General features: G+C 48.2%; 2 protein-coding genes and 1 long non-coding RNA gene across 3 annotated transcripts; all 3 read left to right on the forward strand.

Moving 5' to 3' along the window:
- The first annotated feature begins 332 nt into the window (after nt 1-332).
- On the forward strand, nt 333-1,422 carry LOC124658857. The gene is made up of 3 exons (XR_006989367.1): nt 333-375; nt 549-691; nt 1,235-1,422. It is a non-coding gene; the product is annotated as an uncharacterized LOC124658857 (long non-coding RNA).
- Nucleotides 1,423-12,757: 11,335 nt separating this feature from the next.
- LOC124664379 lies at nt 12,758-13,594 on the forward strand. Its single transcript, XM_047201914.1, has 5 exons — nt 12,758-12,881; nt 12,953-13,018; nt 13,120-13,239; nt 13,330-13,457; nt 13,541-13,594. Exons 1-5 carry the CDS (start codon nt 12,758-12,760, stop codon nt 13,592-13,594), a joined length of 492 nt encoding a protein of 163 aa, XP_047057870.1.
- A 1,789-nt stretch (nt 13,595-15,383) lies between these two features.
- LOC124664380 lies at nt 15,384-18,585 on the forward strand. Its single transcript, XM_047201915.1, has 4 exons — nt 15,384-15,603; nt 15,747-15,877; nt 18,311-18,352; nt 18,489-18,585. The coding sequence occupies exons 1-4, from the start codon at nt 15,520-15,522 to the stop codon at nt 18,583-18,585; spliced, it is 354 nt and encodes a 117-aa protein (XP_047057871.1). The 5' UTR covers nt 15,384-15,519.
- The last annotated feature ends 385 nt before the right edge of the window (nt 18,586-18,970 follow it).

Raw genomic sequence — 18,970 nt, forward strand, 5'->3', positions numbered from 1 at the left:
GTTAATTAGTTGCAAATTTTTACATCTAATCATCACTAGTCGATAGTGGTTGAGATTGCAATCTTGCGCAGGAAGTTCATTGCGAATATATGCAGGAAGTTCATTGTTTTTCGCATGCACTGGCGTGATCATAAAGAGCAACAAAACTAGCACGAGTTTTTTGACCTCGTTGAGTCTGGTTAGATCTATCGATGATGACAGCAAGATCTTGCACGATTTGAGGGTTGGTGATATCAATTTTTCTATACTCTGTAACTTGCTTATCTGTGATCATGCATGGTAATCCTCATCCTAACTGATGTGTGTGTCTATGCATCTTGTGCTGCTTTAACTTATCGCGAGGAGCTTGGGGTCTCCACTTGTGAAATCACCATGGTGCGCCGTTCATTTCTCTTCTAACTTCTCTGCGTGAAATAATAAATAGATAATGCCTTAATATGCCACCATATGCACTGGGGTCTGGGGGCCTTTTTCCAGTTGAGCAAACCTTGTTCTGCATTGCTAATTATTTATGTGCTTGTCTGAGTTCTACTTATTCTTATTGCTAGACTGTAGTTGGAGGGCCCCTCGTCGATTTTAAAGGGGACTTCGTTGGGATGAACTTTTATGCTAAGGAAGAGACTCCCTTCCTACCGAGTGATAAAATTCTGGATCTCTTGGCACGGTTTAAGACTACACCTCCGCGCTGCTGGTATGCCTTCTGAACTCACTTGAGCTTGAGCCATATCATATCTGATTGGCTTATATCTGCTTACCTGAACACTGATCTCCTGCCCCATGTTATCCTCCCAACTGAAGCAGGGCTTACAACTAATTTGTAGAACTATATGCGCCAATACGATGGCTCATTAGCTGTTTGAAGATTTTAAGGTTATAACGGCAGTTGGTAGGTGATCTGAATTTGAGAGCATCTGTCTTGATAACAAATTGGTTGCTTGCTACATCTGAGTCCAACAAGTAGCAGTGTTACCTTAACACTTACTTCCATAACACCTGTCTTGTCTCTGGTGTCCATGTTGAATGTATTATACTTTAAAAAATGAAAACTAGCTAGTCAGAGTTCATTTAGTCTTGACATAAGATTTTCTCCATATTTTCTGTTGTAGATAAAATTTGTAGTACCTTCTGGGTCCAATCCCTATTTTTTCCATCTTGCCATTGTTTGACAAGATGCGTACACATGATCCATGTCTTACTTTTGTGGATTTACTCATGAGTTTATCACATTCTGCAGGGACAAAAGCAGGGCACGAGAGTCTCCTGAATCTTAAGAGTCTGATTTAGAAGGTGAGGAAGGCCTGCTCATTCCCTAAAGACAGTTAAAGTATGCACTATCAGCCAATTCATCATCATCAATGCTATTTTTCGATGATCATTTTGGTGTCCTTCCGAGCAGTACACAATTTTCTTTTAAGCTTGTACTTCTTATAATACTATCATATATTGTTCTGCGTAGTGCTTTTCAGTGTTCTAAATTCTGTTTATTCCTGATCCCATCTTTTCCATTTTAGGCAGCTTGAGCCTGGAGATGAAAAATAAGAAGCTGAAACCTTCCATATGTACTATATGTGATCCAGAATGCCAATCAGGTTGGGTCACTTCTAATGTTACATGTTGATCATTGGTCGCACATGGTCACACTGGTAGAAAAAGAGGCTTCCGTCCAGCCCCACTAGTCGCAAAAGTATAGGAACCGTGACTAATGGAGTCTTTAGTCGCGGTTCGCCTCCCGAACCGCGACTAAAGGCCTGGGTCCAGGGCGCTCGGTGGCCAGCTGGTGCACGTGAGGCGCTTTAGTCGCGGTTGGCCAGGCCAACCGCGACTAAAGCCCCACCCCTACATATACCGTTCAGCCCACATCACTTAGCCATTTGGTGCCACTTCTCTTCACAAACTTCACAAGGGGGTGTAGGTTTGCTTTTGGCTCCTCTTATGCACACAAAGTGTTTGATGAAATGCCCCAAGAGCATGAAACAAACATGATATGAAGTGTCGGAGCAACACTTGAGCTTCCTCATTTATTTTTTCCTCCTCGATCGCGGTTAGCAACTTGAACCTTTCATATATATGTGTCATTGATAAAATATGCATGTGTGTAGTTCATTGTTTAATTTCTATTGTTTGTAGCTAGTTAGTTTAACAAATGCATGATGGTTAATTATATATTTTATATTATAATAATGCGGATGAATCGGCAATGGATGTACGGTAACCGACTCTCCGGCGAGTTCACTACGGGTTTGAAAGATTTCCTCGTAGTGGATAATGCGAACAAGCGAAGGGTTTTGTTATCTGTCCATGTGTTGAGCTGTAAGAATCGAAGGGTTACTCTTCCTCAAGAGAAGTTCACTGCACCTGCTTTGGCACGGTTTCATGCCAAGCTATAATTGTTGGACCAAGCATGGAGAAAGAGGGGTTATAATGGAAGAAGATGAAGAAGGGGATGATTTCATCGATGAAAACTATCTTGCTTATTTCGGTGATACTTTCATGGAGGATGCTTGAAGGTGAAGGGGAAGGTGAAGAAGAGGCACGTGATGAGCCCGTTGATGATCTTGGTCGGACCATTGCTGATGCACGGAGACAACTGCGAAACTGAAAAGGAGAGGGAGAATTTGGATCGCATGTTAGAGGATCACGAGAAAGTCGTTGTACCCCGGATGCGATAATGGTCTGAAAAAGCTGGGCTGCACACTGGATTTGCTGAAATGGAAGGCACGGACAGGTGTAGCTGACTCGGCATTTGAAAACTTGCTGAAAATGTTGAAGAATATGTTTCCAAAGAATAACGAGTTGCCCGCCAGTACGTACGAAACAAAGAAGGTTGTCTGCCCTCTAGGTTTAGAGGTTATGAAGATACATGCATGCATCAACGACTGCATCCTCTACCGCGGTGAATACGAGAATTTGAATGAATGTCCGGTATGCACTGCATTGCGTTATAAGATCGAGAGGCGATGACCCTGGTGACGATGTTGAGGGCGAGAAACCCGGGAAGAGGGTTCCCGCCAAGGTGATGTGGTATGCTCCTATAATACCACGGTTGAAACGTCTGTTCGGGAACAAAGAGCATGCCAAGTTGTTGCGATGGCACAAAGAGGACCGTAAGTCGGACGGGGAGTTGAGACACCCCGCGAGATGGAACGCAATGGAGAAAGATCGACAGAGAGTTCAAAGATTTTGCAGCTGACGCAAGGAACATAAGATTTGGTCTAAGTACGGATGGCATGAATCCTTTTGGCGAGCGAGCTCCAGCCATAGCACACTGGCCCGTGACTCTATGCATCTACAACCTTCCTCCTTGGTTGTGCATGAAGCGGAAGTTCATTATGATGCCGGTGCTCATCCAAGGTCCGAAGCAACCCGGCAACGACATCGATGTGTACCTAAGGCCATTAGTTGATGAACTTTTACAGCTGTGGGGCAGACCTGGTGTCCGTGTGTGGGATGAGCACAAAGAAGAGGAATTTGACCTACGAGCGTTGCTTTTCGTAACCATCAACGATTGGCCTGCTCTTAGTAACCTTTCGGGACTGTCAAATAAGGGATACAATGCATGCACGCACTTGCTTACATGAGGCTGGAAGTGTACATTTGCCAAATTGTAAGAAGAACGTGTACCTTGGGCATCGTCGATTTCTTCCGAAAATTCATCCGATAAGAAAGAAAGGCAAGCATTACAACGGCAAGGCAGATCACCGGCCGAAGCTCGCGGAGCACTGCTTGGTGCTTGAGGTATTTGATATGGTGAAGGATTTGAAAGTCGTCTTTGGAAAGGGTCTGGCGGACAATCGGTTCCGAAGTGAGGCTGACGGGCACGCAGCCATGTGGAAGAAGAAATCTATATTATGGGAGCTAGAATATTGGAAAGTCCTAGATGTCCGCTCTGCAATCGACGTGATGCACGTTACGAAGAATATTTGCGTGAACCTCCTAAGCTTCTTGGGCGTGTATGGGAAGACAAATGATACAAAGGAAGCACGGCAGGACCGGCAACGTTTGAAAGACCCTGATAACCGGCATCCGGAATGGTTTCAAGGTCGTGCCGGCTACACTCGACCAAAGAAGAGAAGGTCATCTTTTTTGAATGCTGAGCGAGTATGAAGGTCCCGTCCGGATTCTCGTCCAATATAAAGGGAATAATAAACATGGCGGACAAAAAGTTCCAAAACCTGAAGTCTCACGACCGCCACGTGATTATGACGCAATTGCTTCCGATTGCTTTGAGGGGCTCTGCCGGAAAATGTTCAAGTAGCCATTGTGAAGCTATGTGCATTCCTCAATGCAATCTCTCGAGAAGGTAATCAATCCGGAAGTTCTACCACGGTTACAGAACGATGTGGTCCAATGTCTTGTCAGTTTCGAGTTGGTGTTCCCGCCATCCTTCTTCAACATTATAACGCACCTCCTGGTTCACCTAGTCGAAGAGATTTCCATTCTCGGTCCTGTATTTCTACACAATATGTTCCCCTTCGAGAGGTTCATGGGAGTATTAAAGAAATATGTTCGTAACCGTGCTAGGCCAGAAGGAAGCATCACCAAGGGCTATGGAAATGAGGAGGTAATTGAGTTTTGTGTTGACTTTGTTCCTGACCTTAAGCCGATTGGTCTTCCTCGATCGCGGCACGAGGGGAGACTAAGTGGAAAAGGCACGATCGGAAGGAAATCAACGATATGTATGGACGGCCATTCTCCGGCTGAAGCACACCACACCAGTTCTGACCAATTCCAGCTTGGTGGCTTCGTACTTTGAGAAACACAAGAATATTTTACGCTCGGACAACCCGGGAAGCACTGAATCCTGGATTAGGAAGGCCCACATGGAGACTTTCGGCGGTTGGTTGAGAAAACATTTAATGAATGACGATCATGTTGTAGATCAGTCTGTACATGTTGGCCAAGACACCATCTTCGACTATAACGACTTTCCAAGGGTACGAGATAAATGGGAATACATTTTACATGATCGCCCAAGATAAAAAGAGCACCAACCAAAACGGTGGTGTCCGCTTTGATGCGGCAACCGAGAATGGGCAAAAGGTCACATATTATGGTTACATAGAGGAGATATGGGAGCTTGACTATGGACCCTCCTTTAAGGTCCCTTTGTTCCGGTGCAAATGGTTCAAGCTAACGGGAGGTGGGGTAAAGGTGGACCAGCAATACGGAATGACAATGGTGGATTTCAACAATCTTGGTTACCTTGACGAACCATTCGTCCTAGCGAAAGATGTCGCTCGGGTTTTCTGTGTGAAGGACATGAGTAGCAAACCGAGGAAACGGAAAGATAAGAAAACGATCGGTACATCATGCGATGATCCAAAGCGCCACATTGTTCTTTCGGGGAAAAGAAACATCGTGGGAGTGGAGGACAAGACGGACATGTCGAGAAGATTATAATATGTTTGCTGAAATTCCGCCCTTCAAAGTGAACACCGACCCAAGCATTAAGTTAAATGATGAGGATGCTCCATGGATACGGCACAATTGTAAGCAAGCGGGGACACAAGGAAGAAATGATGTGTAATAATTTATTGTACCAAACTTTGTTGAATGGATCATGTGAATTATATTACCCGTGATGTGTTTGGTGTCCATTTTCGAATGATTCGATTGATTCGAGAAACCACACCGATGATACATGAAATTTGGAGTGATTTAGTCATACTCCTGCCTAGGCGTATAATATGCATACTCGTAGTCTTCATAGCCGCCGCCGTTGTCTCGGTAATCGTCGCCTTCTAAGTTGCCGCCGTCGTCGTCGCTGCTGTCGTCGGCTGTCGTCGGGGCGGCGCTCGTGGCTCGAGCGAGGGTACGCGCGGGCGGGGGATATCGCCGGCCGTGATGTAGTCCATGACGCTCTGCGGAGTCCGGCCGTACCACCATAGCCGACGGCCGGCCTCGTGGAAGTTCCCGGGAGGCGGACCGTCCTCCTCACTACACGGCGAGCGCCCTCTCACGCCGGTTGATGAAGAAGGTGTCCCAAGTATGCTGGTTATCGGGATGCCGGCGGGGATTCATCCGCTGCTTCGGCGTGAGGTCGAGGTAGTAGTGGTTCGTGATGGCCGCCGACGCGCGGTACCCGAGGGACGGGAGGGACCGGCACGCCGCCGGCGCTTAGGCTCCCGGCCGGCGGGGACGCGGTAGCCCGGTGGGCAAGGGTAGTTCGAGGCGCAAAGCTCCTCCACCTTCTGGTAGGTTAGAGTGGGTGCGGTGGAAGCCATGAGAGAGTGATGAGAGATTGTAGAGATGTGATAATGCTGGCCAAGCCGGGCTACATATATGTAGTGAGAAATGGCGGGAAAAATGGGAGCGGGAAGACAGGAGGCGGGAAGAAAGTGGCGGGAAGAAAGTGGCGGGAAGAAAGAGACGAGAAGAAAGAGGCGGAAAGACAGGGAAGAAATGGCGGGAAGACGAGGCGGGAAGAGGGGGTCGGCGGAAAGAAAGAGGCGGGAAGAGGGGGCCAACGAGAAGACAGAGGCGACCGGGAAGAACTGGTGGGAAGAGGGAGGCAGAAAGATTTTTAAATGAATTAGTTTTATTTTTCTGAATTTTTTGATATATTATTTGAATTTTTAAGATTTTTAAATGAATTAGTTTTATTTTTCTGAATTTATTGATATAATATTTGTATTTTTAAGATTTTTAATTGAATTAGTTTTATTTTTATGAATTTTTTGATATATTATATGTATTTTTAACATTTTGAATTGAATTAGTTTTATTTTTCTGAATTTTTTGATATATTATTGGTATTTTTAAGATTTTGAATTGAATTAGTTTTATTTTTCTGAATTTATTGATATATTATATGTATTTTTAAGATTTTTAAATGAACTAGTTTTATTTTTCTTTACTTTTTGATACATTATTTGTATTTTTCAGATTTTGAAATGAATTAGTTTTATTTTTCTGAATTTATTGATATATTATATGTACTTTTAACATTTTGAAAAAGAAAAATAATTTGAAAAATACCTTTAGTCGCGGTTGGTCTCGCCAACCGCGACTAAAGGGTATTTTTCCGCGGGAAACGAAAACCCGGCGAAAATACCCTTTAGTCGCGGTTGGGGTGCCCAACCGCGACTAAAGGGGTACCCCCCAACCGCGACTAAAGGGGGGGGGGGTCCTATATATACTGGCGGGCGCGAACGGCCGCGCCAGTTCTTCTTCTTCTTCTCGTTTTCGCCGCGCGCCCTCGTCACTCCGTCGCCTGCAGAGCCGCGCGCCCTCGTCGCCGCCCTCCGTCGCGCCCTCGCCGTACGTGCCGCGCCCGTCTTCCGCCGTGCGCAAACATACCGCCGGCGCCGCGCGCGTAAACAAACAACCGCCGCCGCGCCGCCGCGCCCTCGAGTCGTCGCCGTGCCCGACAGCCGCCGCCGCCGCCACTCTAACGCGCCGCCGCCACCGGTCCGTCCGTAGAGGGGCGCCGCCGCCGCGTCGCCGACCAGAGAGCGAGAAGGAGGGGGCCGGGGCGCGACGCGCGCGGTGAGAGAGAGATCTGAGGAGAGAGAGAAGGGGGCCGCGGGCCGTTTTTTCTTTTTTTAGTTTTTTTTCTTGTTAATTTTAAAACAAAAAATAACTAAAATTTGACTTAAAAATGATTGTGTAAAAAAAAACTACAATTTGACTTTAAAAAACTAAAAATTGACTTAAAAATTTTGTCTCAAAATAAACTAAAAATTGACTTAAAATTTTGACTTAAAAAAGATTGTGTAAAAAAGATTGATGTACTGATTGTGTAAAAAAGATTGTGTAAAAATGATGTACTGATTGTGTAAAAAAGATTGTGTAAAAAGAACTACAATTTGACTTAAAAAAGATTGTGTAAAAAAAGAACTAAAATTTGACTTAAAAAAAACTAAAAATTGACTTGAAATTTTTGTCTCAAAAAATAACTACAATTTGACTTAAAAAAGAACAAAAAATTCACTTAAAAAAGAACTCAAATTTGACTTAACCACCGCGCGTATACGGAGGGGGCAGCGAGCCCCTCGTCGCCCCCTCTGTATACGCGCGGTGTTTTTTTTTGGGATCGAGAGGGGGCAGCGAGGGTTATGTGTGTTATCCTCGGCACCGCCACTGCCCTTTCGCCACCGCCGCCCTTTCGCCACCGCCCTTTCGCCACCGCCACCGGTCACGCGGTCACTGCGAGGCGAGGGTTATGTGTGTTATCCTCGGCACCGCCACCGCCCTTTTGCCACCGCCGCCCTTTCGCCACCGCCCTTTCGCCACCTCCACCGGTCTCTCGGTCACGCGGTCACTGCGAGGCGAGGTCGATCGTCCGCATATACACATCTAATACGCGTCCCCCCTCTCGTCTCCCTCGTCGCCCTCTCTCTTTATATGTAGAAGAGATTTGATAATGCTGGCCAAGTCGTAGTCGGACTCCCCTTTTGCCACCGCCCTTTCGCCACCGCCACCGCCCCCCTTCTTCACTTAATTAATTTGTTTTTACTACATGTTTTCGGGATCGACATATGGCGGACGATAGAGCTGACCCGATTACTGGACAACTATGATCCGGACGCTGAAGACCATATGTTCGGCATCATAAACGGCGATATTATATATGTGCCGACCGAACAAGAAGAAGATGATATCTCTTCTTATCTGAACCTTGACGGTGAAGATGAAGGGCGCCGTCAGCAAGATGATGCCGAACAAACATCGATAAACGACGATCTTCAAATGGAAGTAGCAACCACCTCCGGCGCCGAGGTATATATATACATTGAGCCTCTGGTGAACTAACTGATTTGAATAAATATGTGTGTACTAACGCGCGCGACTCTCTTTCTTATTTTAGCCCTCGGCCGGATCGTCGAAACAATCGAGTATGTCGTCAAAGCGTGGCGCAACCAAGACGATGAAACAAGGAGAAACATGTACCATCGAGGTTGTCGACAGTGCAACCGGCAGGCCGCTGGAGCCCAGCAAGAACGCCACCAAGTTTATCAACCAATGCGGAGCCGTTGTTAGAGACAACGTCTCGATCACCGTCCAGGAGTGGAATGAGCCAAAGAAGGCACGAATTGGTTTCACTTTTGTCGATAAGAGAACAAAAAAAGATTGCTTCAAAAAGCTTATGGAACATTTCGTTCTACCTCCGGAATACAACAAATTCGATGAGGAGGGTAACAAGATTGAGGAAAACAAGGAGAGGAGGAGGCTAGTCAAACAGTTCGCTCTTCATAAGATGGCCGACGCATTCCGGAAATTCAAGCAAAATCTAGCCCGTGACTATGTCAACGAGAACAAGACTCCGGATTTCAAAGGACAATATGAGAAACTGAAACATGATTGGCCAGAATTTGTGAAGCAAAAGAAATCGGAGCAGTTCATTCAAATATCGAAAAAATAAGGAAAATGCGGCTAAGAAGGAGTACAATCATATTATGGGGCCGGGAGGGTATCGCCTTTGGGAGCCTAGGTGGGAGAAGATGGAGAACGAGCTGAGGGCGCGAGGAATCCGTCCAGGTACGGAGGGATGGGACCCAAGGGCCAAAAGCTGGTGGTACGGGCATGGGGGAACGCTGAACCCGGAGACGAGGGAGTGTGTTTACCGGGGCAAAATAATTAAACCCACCCAAGCCCTTATTGACGCAATGAGGGATACTCAAGAGGGGAAGATCAAGTTCAACAGAGAGAACGACGCGCTGACAAAAGCCCTCGGGAATCCTGAACACGGAGGACGTGTACGAGGCATGGGGCACATTCCGTGGAAAATAGGGTTCTCCCAGAACGATGACCCGTACGGTTACAGAAGCCGTAAGAGAAAGATGGATCGGGAAGCAGATGTTGTGGCGCGGTTGGCATCGGAAATGGATGTGATGAAGAAAACCGTGAGTGTACTAGTAGCCGAAAGAGATGCAGCTCGGGCGCAGCATGAAGATCATCCATTGGATCTCGGAAGCCAGCAGCGGAGAAGCAGCGTGGCTTCCACGGAGGCCCCACCGGCTAGTGCACATGCACCGACGATCGAGATTACTGCACCGGAGCCTCCGGCGATCGAAATTACTGCACCGGAGCCTCCTCGCTACCCCGTGGACGATGTAAAGGAGATGAAAGAATGTCATCTGCATTATCCAATTGGGAACATGTCCACGAAGGTAGCCATCGGCAGTGCTTTACCATGTGAGCCTCGGAGCACTCCACCACAACAACCCCATTCCGGATGGCTATGCTCGTGTCACGGTGGAGGAAATAGTCCCAGGGTTTGAGGAACTGGAGATTGACATTCCTACACCCGAAGGGGAGAGAAGACTTGGAGGTGTCAAGCGCCAGTTCATTCTATGGAAAAAGAAGTTAATCAAGTTTCCAGGCGAGGCGCCAAGGAAAACAAGTCCACCCCCCTCGGGTGGTGGTGGCGGTGGTGGTGGTGGTGGTGGTGGTGGTGGTGGTGCTTCACCTACACCTCCTTCACGTGAGCTGACGCCGCCCCCCAATTCACCTCCGGCGGGTAAGCAGCCGCCGCCCCCCAGTCCGCCCTGGGCGGGTAAGCAGACGCCGCCCCCCAATCCACCTCCGGCGAAGAAGCAGAAGCAGTCCTGGACTATCAACCCGGACCCTTATGTACCTAAGACCACAAAGGTACCGGAGCCATCACTGAAGCCTCTCACCACAAGGTCTTGGGAACGTAGTGCCGAGGAAGTCAACGCGGTCGCGACTGCTGATTATGAGAAATGGAAGGCGGACTGCAAGAAGAAAAGAGAGCCCGAGCCCAAGCCAGTATTTTCTGATGAGCAAAAGAAGTGGGCTAAGTCATTTTTGAGCACACCGTCCCAAGCCGCGAAGAATCTGCTCGACGACTATGCACGTGAACTTCGTAGGCAGGCACTCATGTTGAAGGAGAAGAAAGAGCGGGCGGAGAAGCAGGAGAAGAAAGCCTTGGAGGAGGCCGAGAAAGAATTAGAAAGTACAAAAAGCGGGAAACCAGTTGCCCAGCTCTCGGGGAACAAAGTAAACAATCGATTGCCCCGCTCATAGTGAAAGCCGCCGGTCCGGATGCCCCCGATATCATAGCAGCTGCAGCAGCACAGGGATTGACTGTAACGAGTGCCAGAGAACAAGCGGCCAACTTAGGTATCACTCTTCGTGCAGTGTTAGGCCTTGATGAGGCGCCAATGAATGACGTAGTATTTACATATGTGCAGAATGGGCCTCTCGTCGAGCCTGCGCAGGAAGAGGATCTACCTCGACAAATGAAAGGTCTGCTAAATTGGTAGAAGGGTTACATAAAACTTAAAAATGCCAAAGACTATATTTATGCGGAAGTTAGACATGAGCATCACTTCAAACATTACTATATAACAATTCATCGGAGTGAATTGTTCCAGCTGTTCAATCTGCGCGATCTCGACAAATCTATCATCAGTTGCTATTATTAATTTCTACCCCATCTCGTTCATTATATATATATATATATATATATATATATATATATATATATATATATTGTCCTAACTATGTTGTTGTGTACGCTATTATGCAGAATGAAGAAGCGGGAAATTCGAATAAGGAACATCCATGATGTTGGGTTCATTGACCCACACATCGTTAATTCATATGTGTTAGAACACCACCCCGCCGACGTGGAGGAAGACATGTGGCGGTTTCTTAGAAAACAAGAACTCAAAAGTGATATTCTATTTCCTTACCATTTTGGGTGAGTGTTTCTGTCTTGAGCACATTCTCTTTTGTTTACTCCATGCATGGTATGTGCCTAATCGATGAGTTATGCATGACTGTGCATGTATCGTGTCCGCAGGTTCCACTGGATTCTGCTAGTAATTCAATTTCACACCTCCACAGTTCTCATCCACGACTCTCTGAATATGGATCCGGCGCTTTGGGCCGACATGAGAAAAATGATGCAAAAGTAATTATTTTCATTCATTTGCGTTCTATATCGATCGGCATATTTCGTTCATTTCCTAATATCAAGTAACTAATTAATAACTCTCTTGTTCAAATAATTTTCTTTGCCTCGTAGGGTTTGGAGACGGTTCGTAAATGAAAAGGTCGGTGAATTCAAAAAAGAGCTACAATTTAAAAGGGTAGTGCCTGGGACTGGGGATATTCAGCCACCGGGGATCAATCTATGTGGATACTATGTTTGTGAGAGGATCCGGAGATACACCGATGAGCGGGACCAGCCGTCTGAGAACAACATCAAGAGGAATAACCTCCGGAAGACGCTTAGTCCAGAAGCTCGCTTCCGACCACTTCAAGAGAAACTAGCTGGATGGTTCGCGAGGGAAGTCATCGATCCTAGAGGAGAACACTACGTAGAGGACGTAGAACTTTATATGCACTAAATTATGGATGGAAACTTGTTCAAAATTGTATATGGTCATCCGATATCGAATATATATTGTATATTCCTCTTGAATTCTTTTTGGTTCTAATTTCAAATTTGTTTGAAATTGTACATTCATATACATGTATGTAGTACCGTAGAATATGTAAAACTCCTTCAAAATTAAAACCCAAAAGAAATAAAACAATACAAATTAAAAAAAACCAGGTTTAGGGGGGGCTAAAACCCTAAACCTGCTGCGGCCTTTAGTCGCGGTTGGCAGGAGAACCGCGACTAAAGGTCCTCCGCCCCTACGGACTGCTGGCGGCCACGTGGACGTGCCTTTAGTCGCGGTTCGTAAGGAACCGCGACTAAAGGGGGGGGGGGGGCCTTTAGTCGCGCTTAATTGATCGCGGTTGCGCAACCGCGACTAATGGCAGTTGCAAACCGCGACCAATGGCCGTTTTTCTACCAGTGTCACTGATTGCTTCACCCTGTCCCTGTGGCACCAGAACTCGAGAGGATAGATTAGTGAAGAGGCTGCCTCGACTTTATCGGTGGCCGCATGACTGGGGTTTTGGTGAGTCGTTTCTTTCTGTTCTATTCACTATCATTAACACATTGGTCATCAATCTTTACCATGTTGCGCAGTATCAGTGGAGTCTAGAATAGACAAGTTCAAGTCCCGTGGTTACCCCTTACCAGTTTTGGAGGATTGTGAGTTAGTTATTTCTTTATCACCTATTATTCTATTTTATTGCACATTTGACTACTATTTCCAGCACTCGCTCAACTAATGTGCCATGTTTGTGTTACAGGTGGCATGGAATTGCGTTATAATTTTGAGGATCAATTTAGTGAAGATATCTGGAGCAAACTCGCAAAAAGAGTAGCTTCAAATATGTCTCGAAGTGTTGTCGCATTGGCTTCATTCAGTGGTAATCATACTCATTATAAACCTATTACTTTTGTTATATTGTTTTTTATATTTCATCAGTAATTGATGATCAGAATTATTACTTTTGTAGGTGGAGCAAGGCTTTTTGCTTGCACAGGTGTATCCATAGACTGCAACGGGTCCACCACAAGAGTTCTGACCTCGGGAAGTTTGGTTAGAAGTTGTATCCATGAAAGCAAGGTTGCTGATGACTTAAAGGTTGTTAATCTGCCAAAAAAAAATTACCCATTTTACTTGTTCATTTGAATAGTGGTTTACCCTTCCCATATCATTAATTGCAGATTGAGGTGGGCCTTCCAGATAAACGACATGTCCCAGGGACGTTGCAACATTAGAGCATCTCCAGTCGCGTCCCCCAAACCGTCCCCAAACCGCGCGGGATTGAGCGTTTGGGGGACGTGTTTCGTTCGTGCCGCGTTTGGGGGACGTCGCTCCCCAGTCGCGTCCCCCAAACAAAATTTCGCAAATTTTAAACTTAACTAGATTCGATTAGATTCGTCCAAACTTACATAGATTCGAACGAAATTTGACTAACTTTAAAACTAAACCTAATCTAGAACCACTTGCGGCGGCCGGAGGCATCGTAGTACTGCTTGGAAGTTGTACATCTCGTCGGTGACGACCTCCTGCTTGACGCGCTCGTCGACGGGCTCGTCCACGGGCTCGTCCTTCACCAAGCCGCTTGGTCCCGCCTCGCCGTCGTCGGTGAGGTCCACCGGCGGCTTGCCGGAGTCGCGGATGGACATGGCGATCGCCGCGTCCAGGTCGCCCCTCCAGGGCGTCCTTGTCGTCCATGGACGCCAAGAATGCCGCCCGCAGCCCTGGGCGGTCCTCGGGGTCGTCGGCTGCTGGCGATGAGCCGGCTGCCGCCGCTCGTACTCCGCCGAGCAGCGCCGCTGCGACGCTTCCTCCGGCTCCTCCTTCACCTCCGGCTTCGGGATGAGGAGGGCGCCGCCGCGCCTCCCTTGCTGCCGCCCGCTGCCGCTACCGCCACGCCTCGTGTTGACGGGCGTCGCCGGCTCCTCCTTGACCTCCCGTTTGGGGACGGTGTAGGGCGCCGACCGGTACGACGAGGACGGCGTCGATCACGCCGGTCCCAAGGAAGAAGAGTGCGAGGAGGACGAGTACGTCGTCCTCCTCGGCTGCCATTGAGGAGACGGCGGCGGCGACGACGGCATCTCCAGCCTTGGAGCGCCATTGCGGAGGCCGCGGATGATGTTCTCGAGGGTGCGCCCCAGAACGCCCCAGAACAGGGCGCGGCCTTCCCTGTTCCAGCTGTTGGGGCCGCCGACGAGGTTGTCGGTGCTGTGCATCCCGACGTCGTACTTCGCCTGGAAGTACGTCGTCCACCGAGCGTCGTTGTCGTTGACCGCCCACGTCGGATCCAACCGCTCCTCGGCGGTGAGTTGAGCCCGACGGGCCTTGATGGCGTCCCTCCATTGGTCCGTCTTCGGCTTCGGCGGCGGCGGAACGCCAATGCCGTTCACGGCCATCTTCCAGCCGCCGCTGCTTGGCAGCCGCATGTCCGGCGGGACTGGATACCGGGCGTGGTACAGCGCCCACGCCTCCGCCACGGTGAGGCTGCCGCGTCCGAAGCCGTTCGCCGCGGCGATCTTGCGGGAGGACGAGCTCGACATTTTTTGAGTGGCGAGGAGAGGATCTGGGAGGGGGGAGGCGGCGGCGACGAGAAGGATTATGGTGAGCGGCGATAACTGCGGGCGTCTTAAAACAGCGGCGGCAGCGGGTGGTTGCACGCAATAACTCCGGCGCGGACGGCCACGCGGCCATGCACGACGAGACGCGTCCCTGCGTCGCCTGGGAAAACAGGGACGCCATTAACGTCGCTTGACCAAAGGTAGGCGACGGGGTTTTAGCCTTCCGTGCCGCTGACGGGTCGGGCCCGCGTCGGTTGGCCTCGCTTTTCGTTGTGTCCGGCGTCCCCGGAGCGTCCCCTGTGGGACGGGGACGGGGACGGGGACGGGCTCGGGGCGCCGGACACCGTATCGGGCCGCGCCGGACAAAAATGGGCTTTGGGGGACGCGGCTGGAACTCTTTTTTTGTCCGGCGCGCCCCAAATCCCTTTGGGGGACGGTTTGGGGGACACGACTGGAGATGCTCTTACAATCTGCATTATAATGTTGCTGTGGTCAGCATCGAGAAATTTCGCTGTACTCGGACAGAAAATATCGACAATAATGTGAAAACTGGCACTCTTTCGGAGGCAATAGCCATAGGGCGCGTTTATGAATCAGGCAAATTAATGGCTGCAAGTGGGACATTGTTTGACAAAAAGAGGGAACTTGAATGCGATGATCTTAAGATCTCCACTTGTGAAATCTCCAAGGTATGCTGTGCAAGTTTCTACAATATTTTATATGTGTGGTGGAAACAAATAGTAACACCAGAATAGATGAAACTTAATCCATCAACATACGTATATAGATTATGATTATCGTAATTTCTACTGATTACTTTGTTTTGTGCTAGGCTGGGATTGGAGGGCCTCTTATTGACTTCAATGGGAACTTTATTGGTATGAACTTCTATGGCTTGGAAGAAACTCCATACATGCCAAAGGATATAATTTTGAAACTTCTGACGAATTTTGATGCAGAAGGGTATGTTTTCTGCAATTATGTAGAATCTCTTGTAGCATGCATGCGTTTTTCATGTGCATACATAACATTCAGGCCTTTGAGTGAAATGCACTTGCGTCCAAAAGATATTTGCTACCATTTTTATCTTATATAATTGAATGGTCATTACGCCTTGGAACAGAAGTGGCATATTGTAAACTACATAAAATGCGATTAAGCCATCATATGAATAAACTGGCTGTTGCTTACAGCCTGAATATGTCTGATAGAACATATATATCATATTGATAGTATCCTGTGCATAGCAAAAGTTTACCTTGAATTCATACTGGCTAAATCTGGGCTCGGTTTTAGTAGTTTGTTTATATATCTTGCATGTTCATGTTACTGTTAGTTTGAACGCATTACCAAGGCCAATGCCGCAGGACATGTCAAGGGGCTTGTGCCGCACCTCATCCCGGGGGGTGACACAATTGCAATACGCGGACGACACCATGATTTTGGTGGAACCCACAGGGGAGGGGATCGCAAATCTGAAGACCCTGCTACTCTGTTTCGAGAACATGTCGGGTCTAAAGATAAACTTCGACAAGAGCGAGGTCGTGGTCATGGGGGTCTCCACGACCACATGCGGGTTCTCGACCTCGACCAGCGGGTTGCCAACCTGTTGAATTGTCGCCTGGGCAAATTCCCTATCACTTATCTCGGACTACCTATCAGTGATAAGCCGCTTAGGGTAGCGGATTGGGGCTTCCTTCCGGAGGTGGTTGCTCGGAGGGTCGAGCCGTGGCAGGGGCTGTATCTCGGGGCAGCAGGGCGCCTGGAGCTTACTAACTCCTGCTTGTCTAGCCTGCCTTTGTTCGCCATGAGCATGTACTTGCTTCATGACGGAACACACAAGGCTATGGACAGACCGCGTTCACGCTTCCTCTGGGAGGGCGTCGGGGACAAACGCAAGTATCACATGGTGGATTGGGCCACGGTGTGTAAACCTAAGGCGCTGGGGGGTCTCGGGGTTATGAACACCAAGTTCATGAATATTGCCCTCATGGTGAAATGGATTTGGAAGCTTTATCAAGGTGCGGACGGTCTGTGGGCAGACCTGATCAGGGCCAAGTATCTGCGGGGTAGGGACCTCTATGCGGGAGGGGTCCCAACCCACGGATCCCAGTTTTGGAATGCGATACAAAAGGTTAAATGGCACTTCAAGCTGGGGGCTAAGCATAGGGTCCGGAACGGGAGAATGACCTATTTCTGGACGGAGTGGTGGACTGGGAACGGCCCACTTAGGGCGAGATTTCCCAGGCTCTTCAGCTGATGTGAGTCTCCGTTCATCACCGTCGATGGGGCAAGGGTGCTCGATGGGGTGCCAGGGGAATGGCGCCTCCGCTTCCGGCGGCAGTTTGGGCTTGCCGAGACCATGGAGTGGGACAACCTATGCAGGGAGGTACAGGGAATCCCCACTAGCCCGGAGGATGATGAGGTGTCCTGGGCCCTAGAGCCTTCGGGCATCTTCTCCACTAGCTCTGTTTATGCAAGCTTGGCGCAAGGGGCAACTACCGCGTCCTTCAAGGATGTTTGGAGAACCAGAGTACCACCGAAGATAAAGGTGTTTCTTTGGCAATTGATTCGTGGGCGGCTGCCCTCGGGCGAGCAGCTGCTCAAGCGGCATGGACCTTCCAATGGGAGGTGCGCGCTTTGCGGTGCATGGGAGGACTGCAATCATATCTTCTTCACCTGCCCTACCGCGAGACTGATGTGGGCTAGGGTGAGGGAGCTCCTTTCTTGCGACTGGAACCCTGCAGGGGCAGGGGACTTCATTGCACTCACTCAGGGCCTGAGTAACCCCCTCCGTAGGCTAGCTTGGTTCACGTTTGCGGCGCAATGTTGGACACTTTGGAACATACGGAATAAGCTAGCTATAGAGGGAAAGCTGATCGGCAACCCGGCTGATATCTTCTACCAATTGTCTTTACATATGCAGTGCTGGAGGGTTCTGGTCAGACCGAGGGACAGGGACTTGCTGGACTTGGCGGTGGGCGACGTCAGGAGGCTCTACGCTCGGACGCGGTCTGAGTCGACATGAGGACGACACCTCGACCGTGATCACACACGACGAGGCTTTGGCTACTTTGAGGGGCCGGGGTGTTTGTGCTTTACCATGTCATGTGTTGCTGGGAGCTAGGTGTGTGTAAGAACTGGTATTTGAACATTCGATGGCGCGTGTGTGTGGAGTTGTATCGAACCTTGATGATCCCATGTGTGGCTTTATATATAAAGCTGGGCTGGAGGGCCTTCTATTAAAAAAAGAACTCATGCCGGTTCGTAAGCCTTAACTTGATTTTGCGCTTTTCATTTCGCCTCTTCTTGTCTGGACATATGAATGAATTTTGTCAAAGTCGCATGATCTGGAGATGTTCATGTATGCTAAAACTACTTTTGTCTTATTTGTAGGACTGTTGACGCTGATTTTACTGAAGTCCCTAACCCAAACAGGTAATTTTACCATATCGAGTGTGCACTTGGTTTATTATATACAAGATTTTTACATAGCCTACCATAGTACCATGCATGCCATGTAGTTGATTCAGATTTACACTATTCATTAACTTATTTATATTCATCTTAACAGGTGGCATGTGCCTAAGCCGTATTGGCGTTATCCGTCATGGCATGACGAGCTGGAGGAGGTAGACATATTGGAATTATTTGAGGAAGAATTTGATTAATGTGACTTGTTTGGCCATGTCTATATTGTTTCAAGTGAAGCTCCTCTGTTTAGCTCTCTGAAAATTTGAATCCTGAAATAGTCACCTCGTCGCGTACTCGTAATGTGGACTTGTGTGAACTAGTCCAGGTGGTACTATGGTAATGGACTTTTCCCTATGCAAAATCCATGTCTATATTGATTAATCTGTTTGCTCTCACCCTTTGGTTTTGTGGAAACTCAAGGTTTTTGGATTGGTAGGATTGTAGATCTAGATTTTCTCTTTTTTTTTTCTCAAGTGGGAGAAAAATCATGAAAGGAAAAGTGAGGTAGGAAGCTCAAAGAAAATCAACAATGGGGTGAGAAGAAGCTCTCCAAGATGGATACCTTTGGGAAAGAAACCCTCT

This window comes from Lolium rigidum, chromosome 6 (genome assembly GCF_022539505.1).
Source record: "Lolium rigidum isolate FL_2022 chromosome 6, APGP_CSIRO_Lrig_0.1, whole genome shotgun sequence".
Classification (NCBI taxonomy): domain Eukaryota; kingdom Viridiplantae; phylum Streptophyta; class Magnoliopsida; order Poales; family Poaceae; genus Lolium; species Lolium rigidum.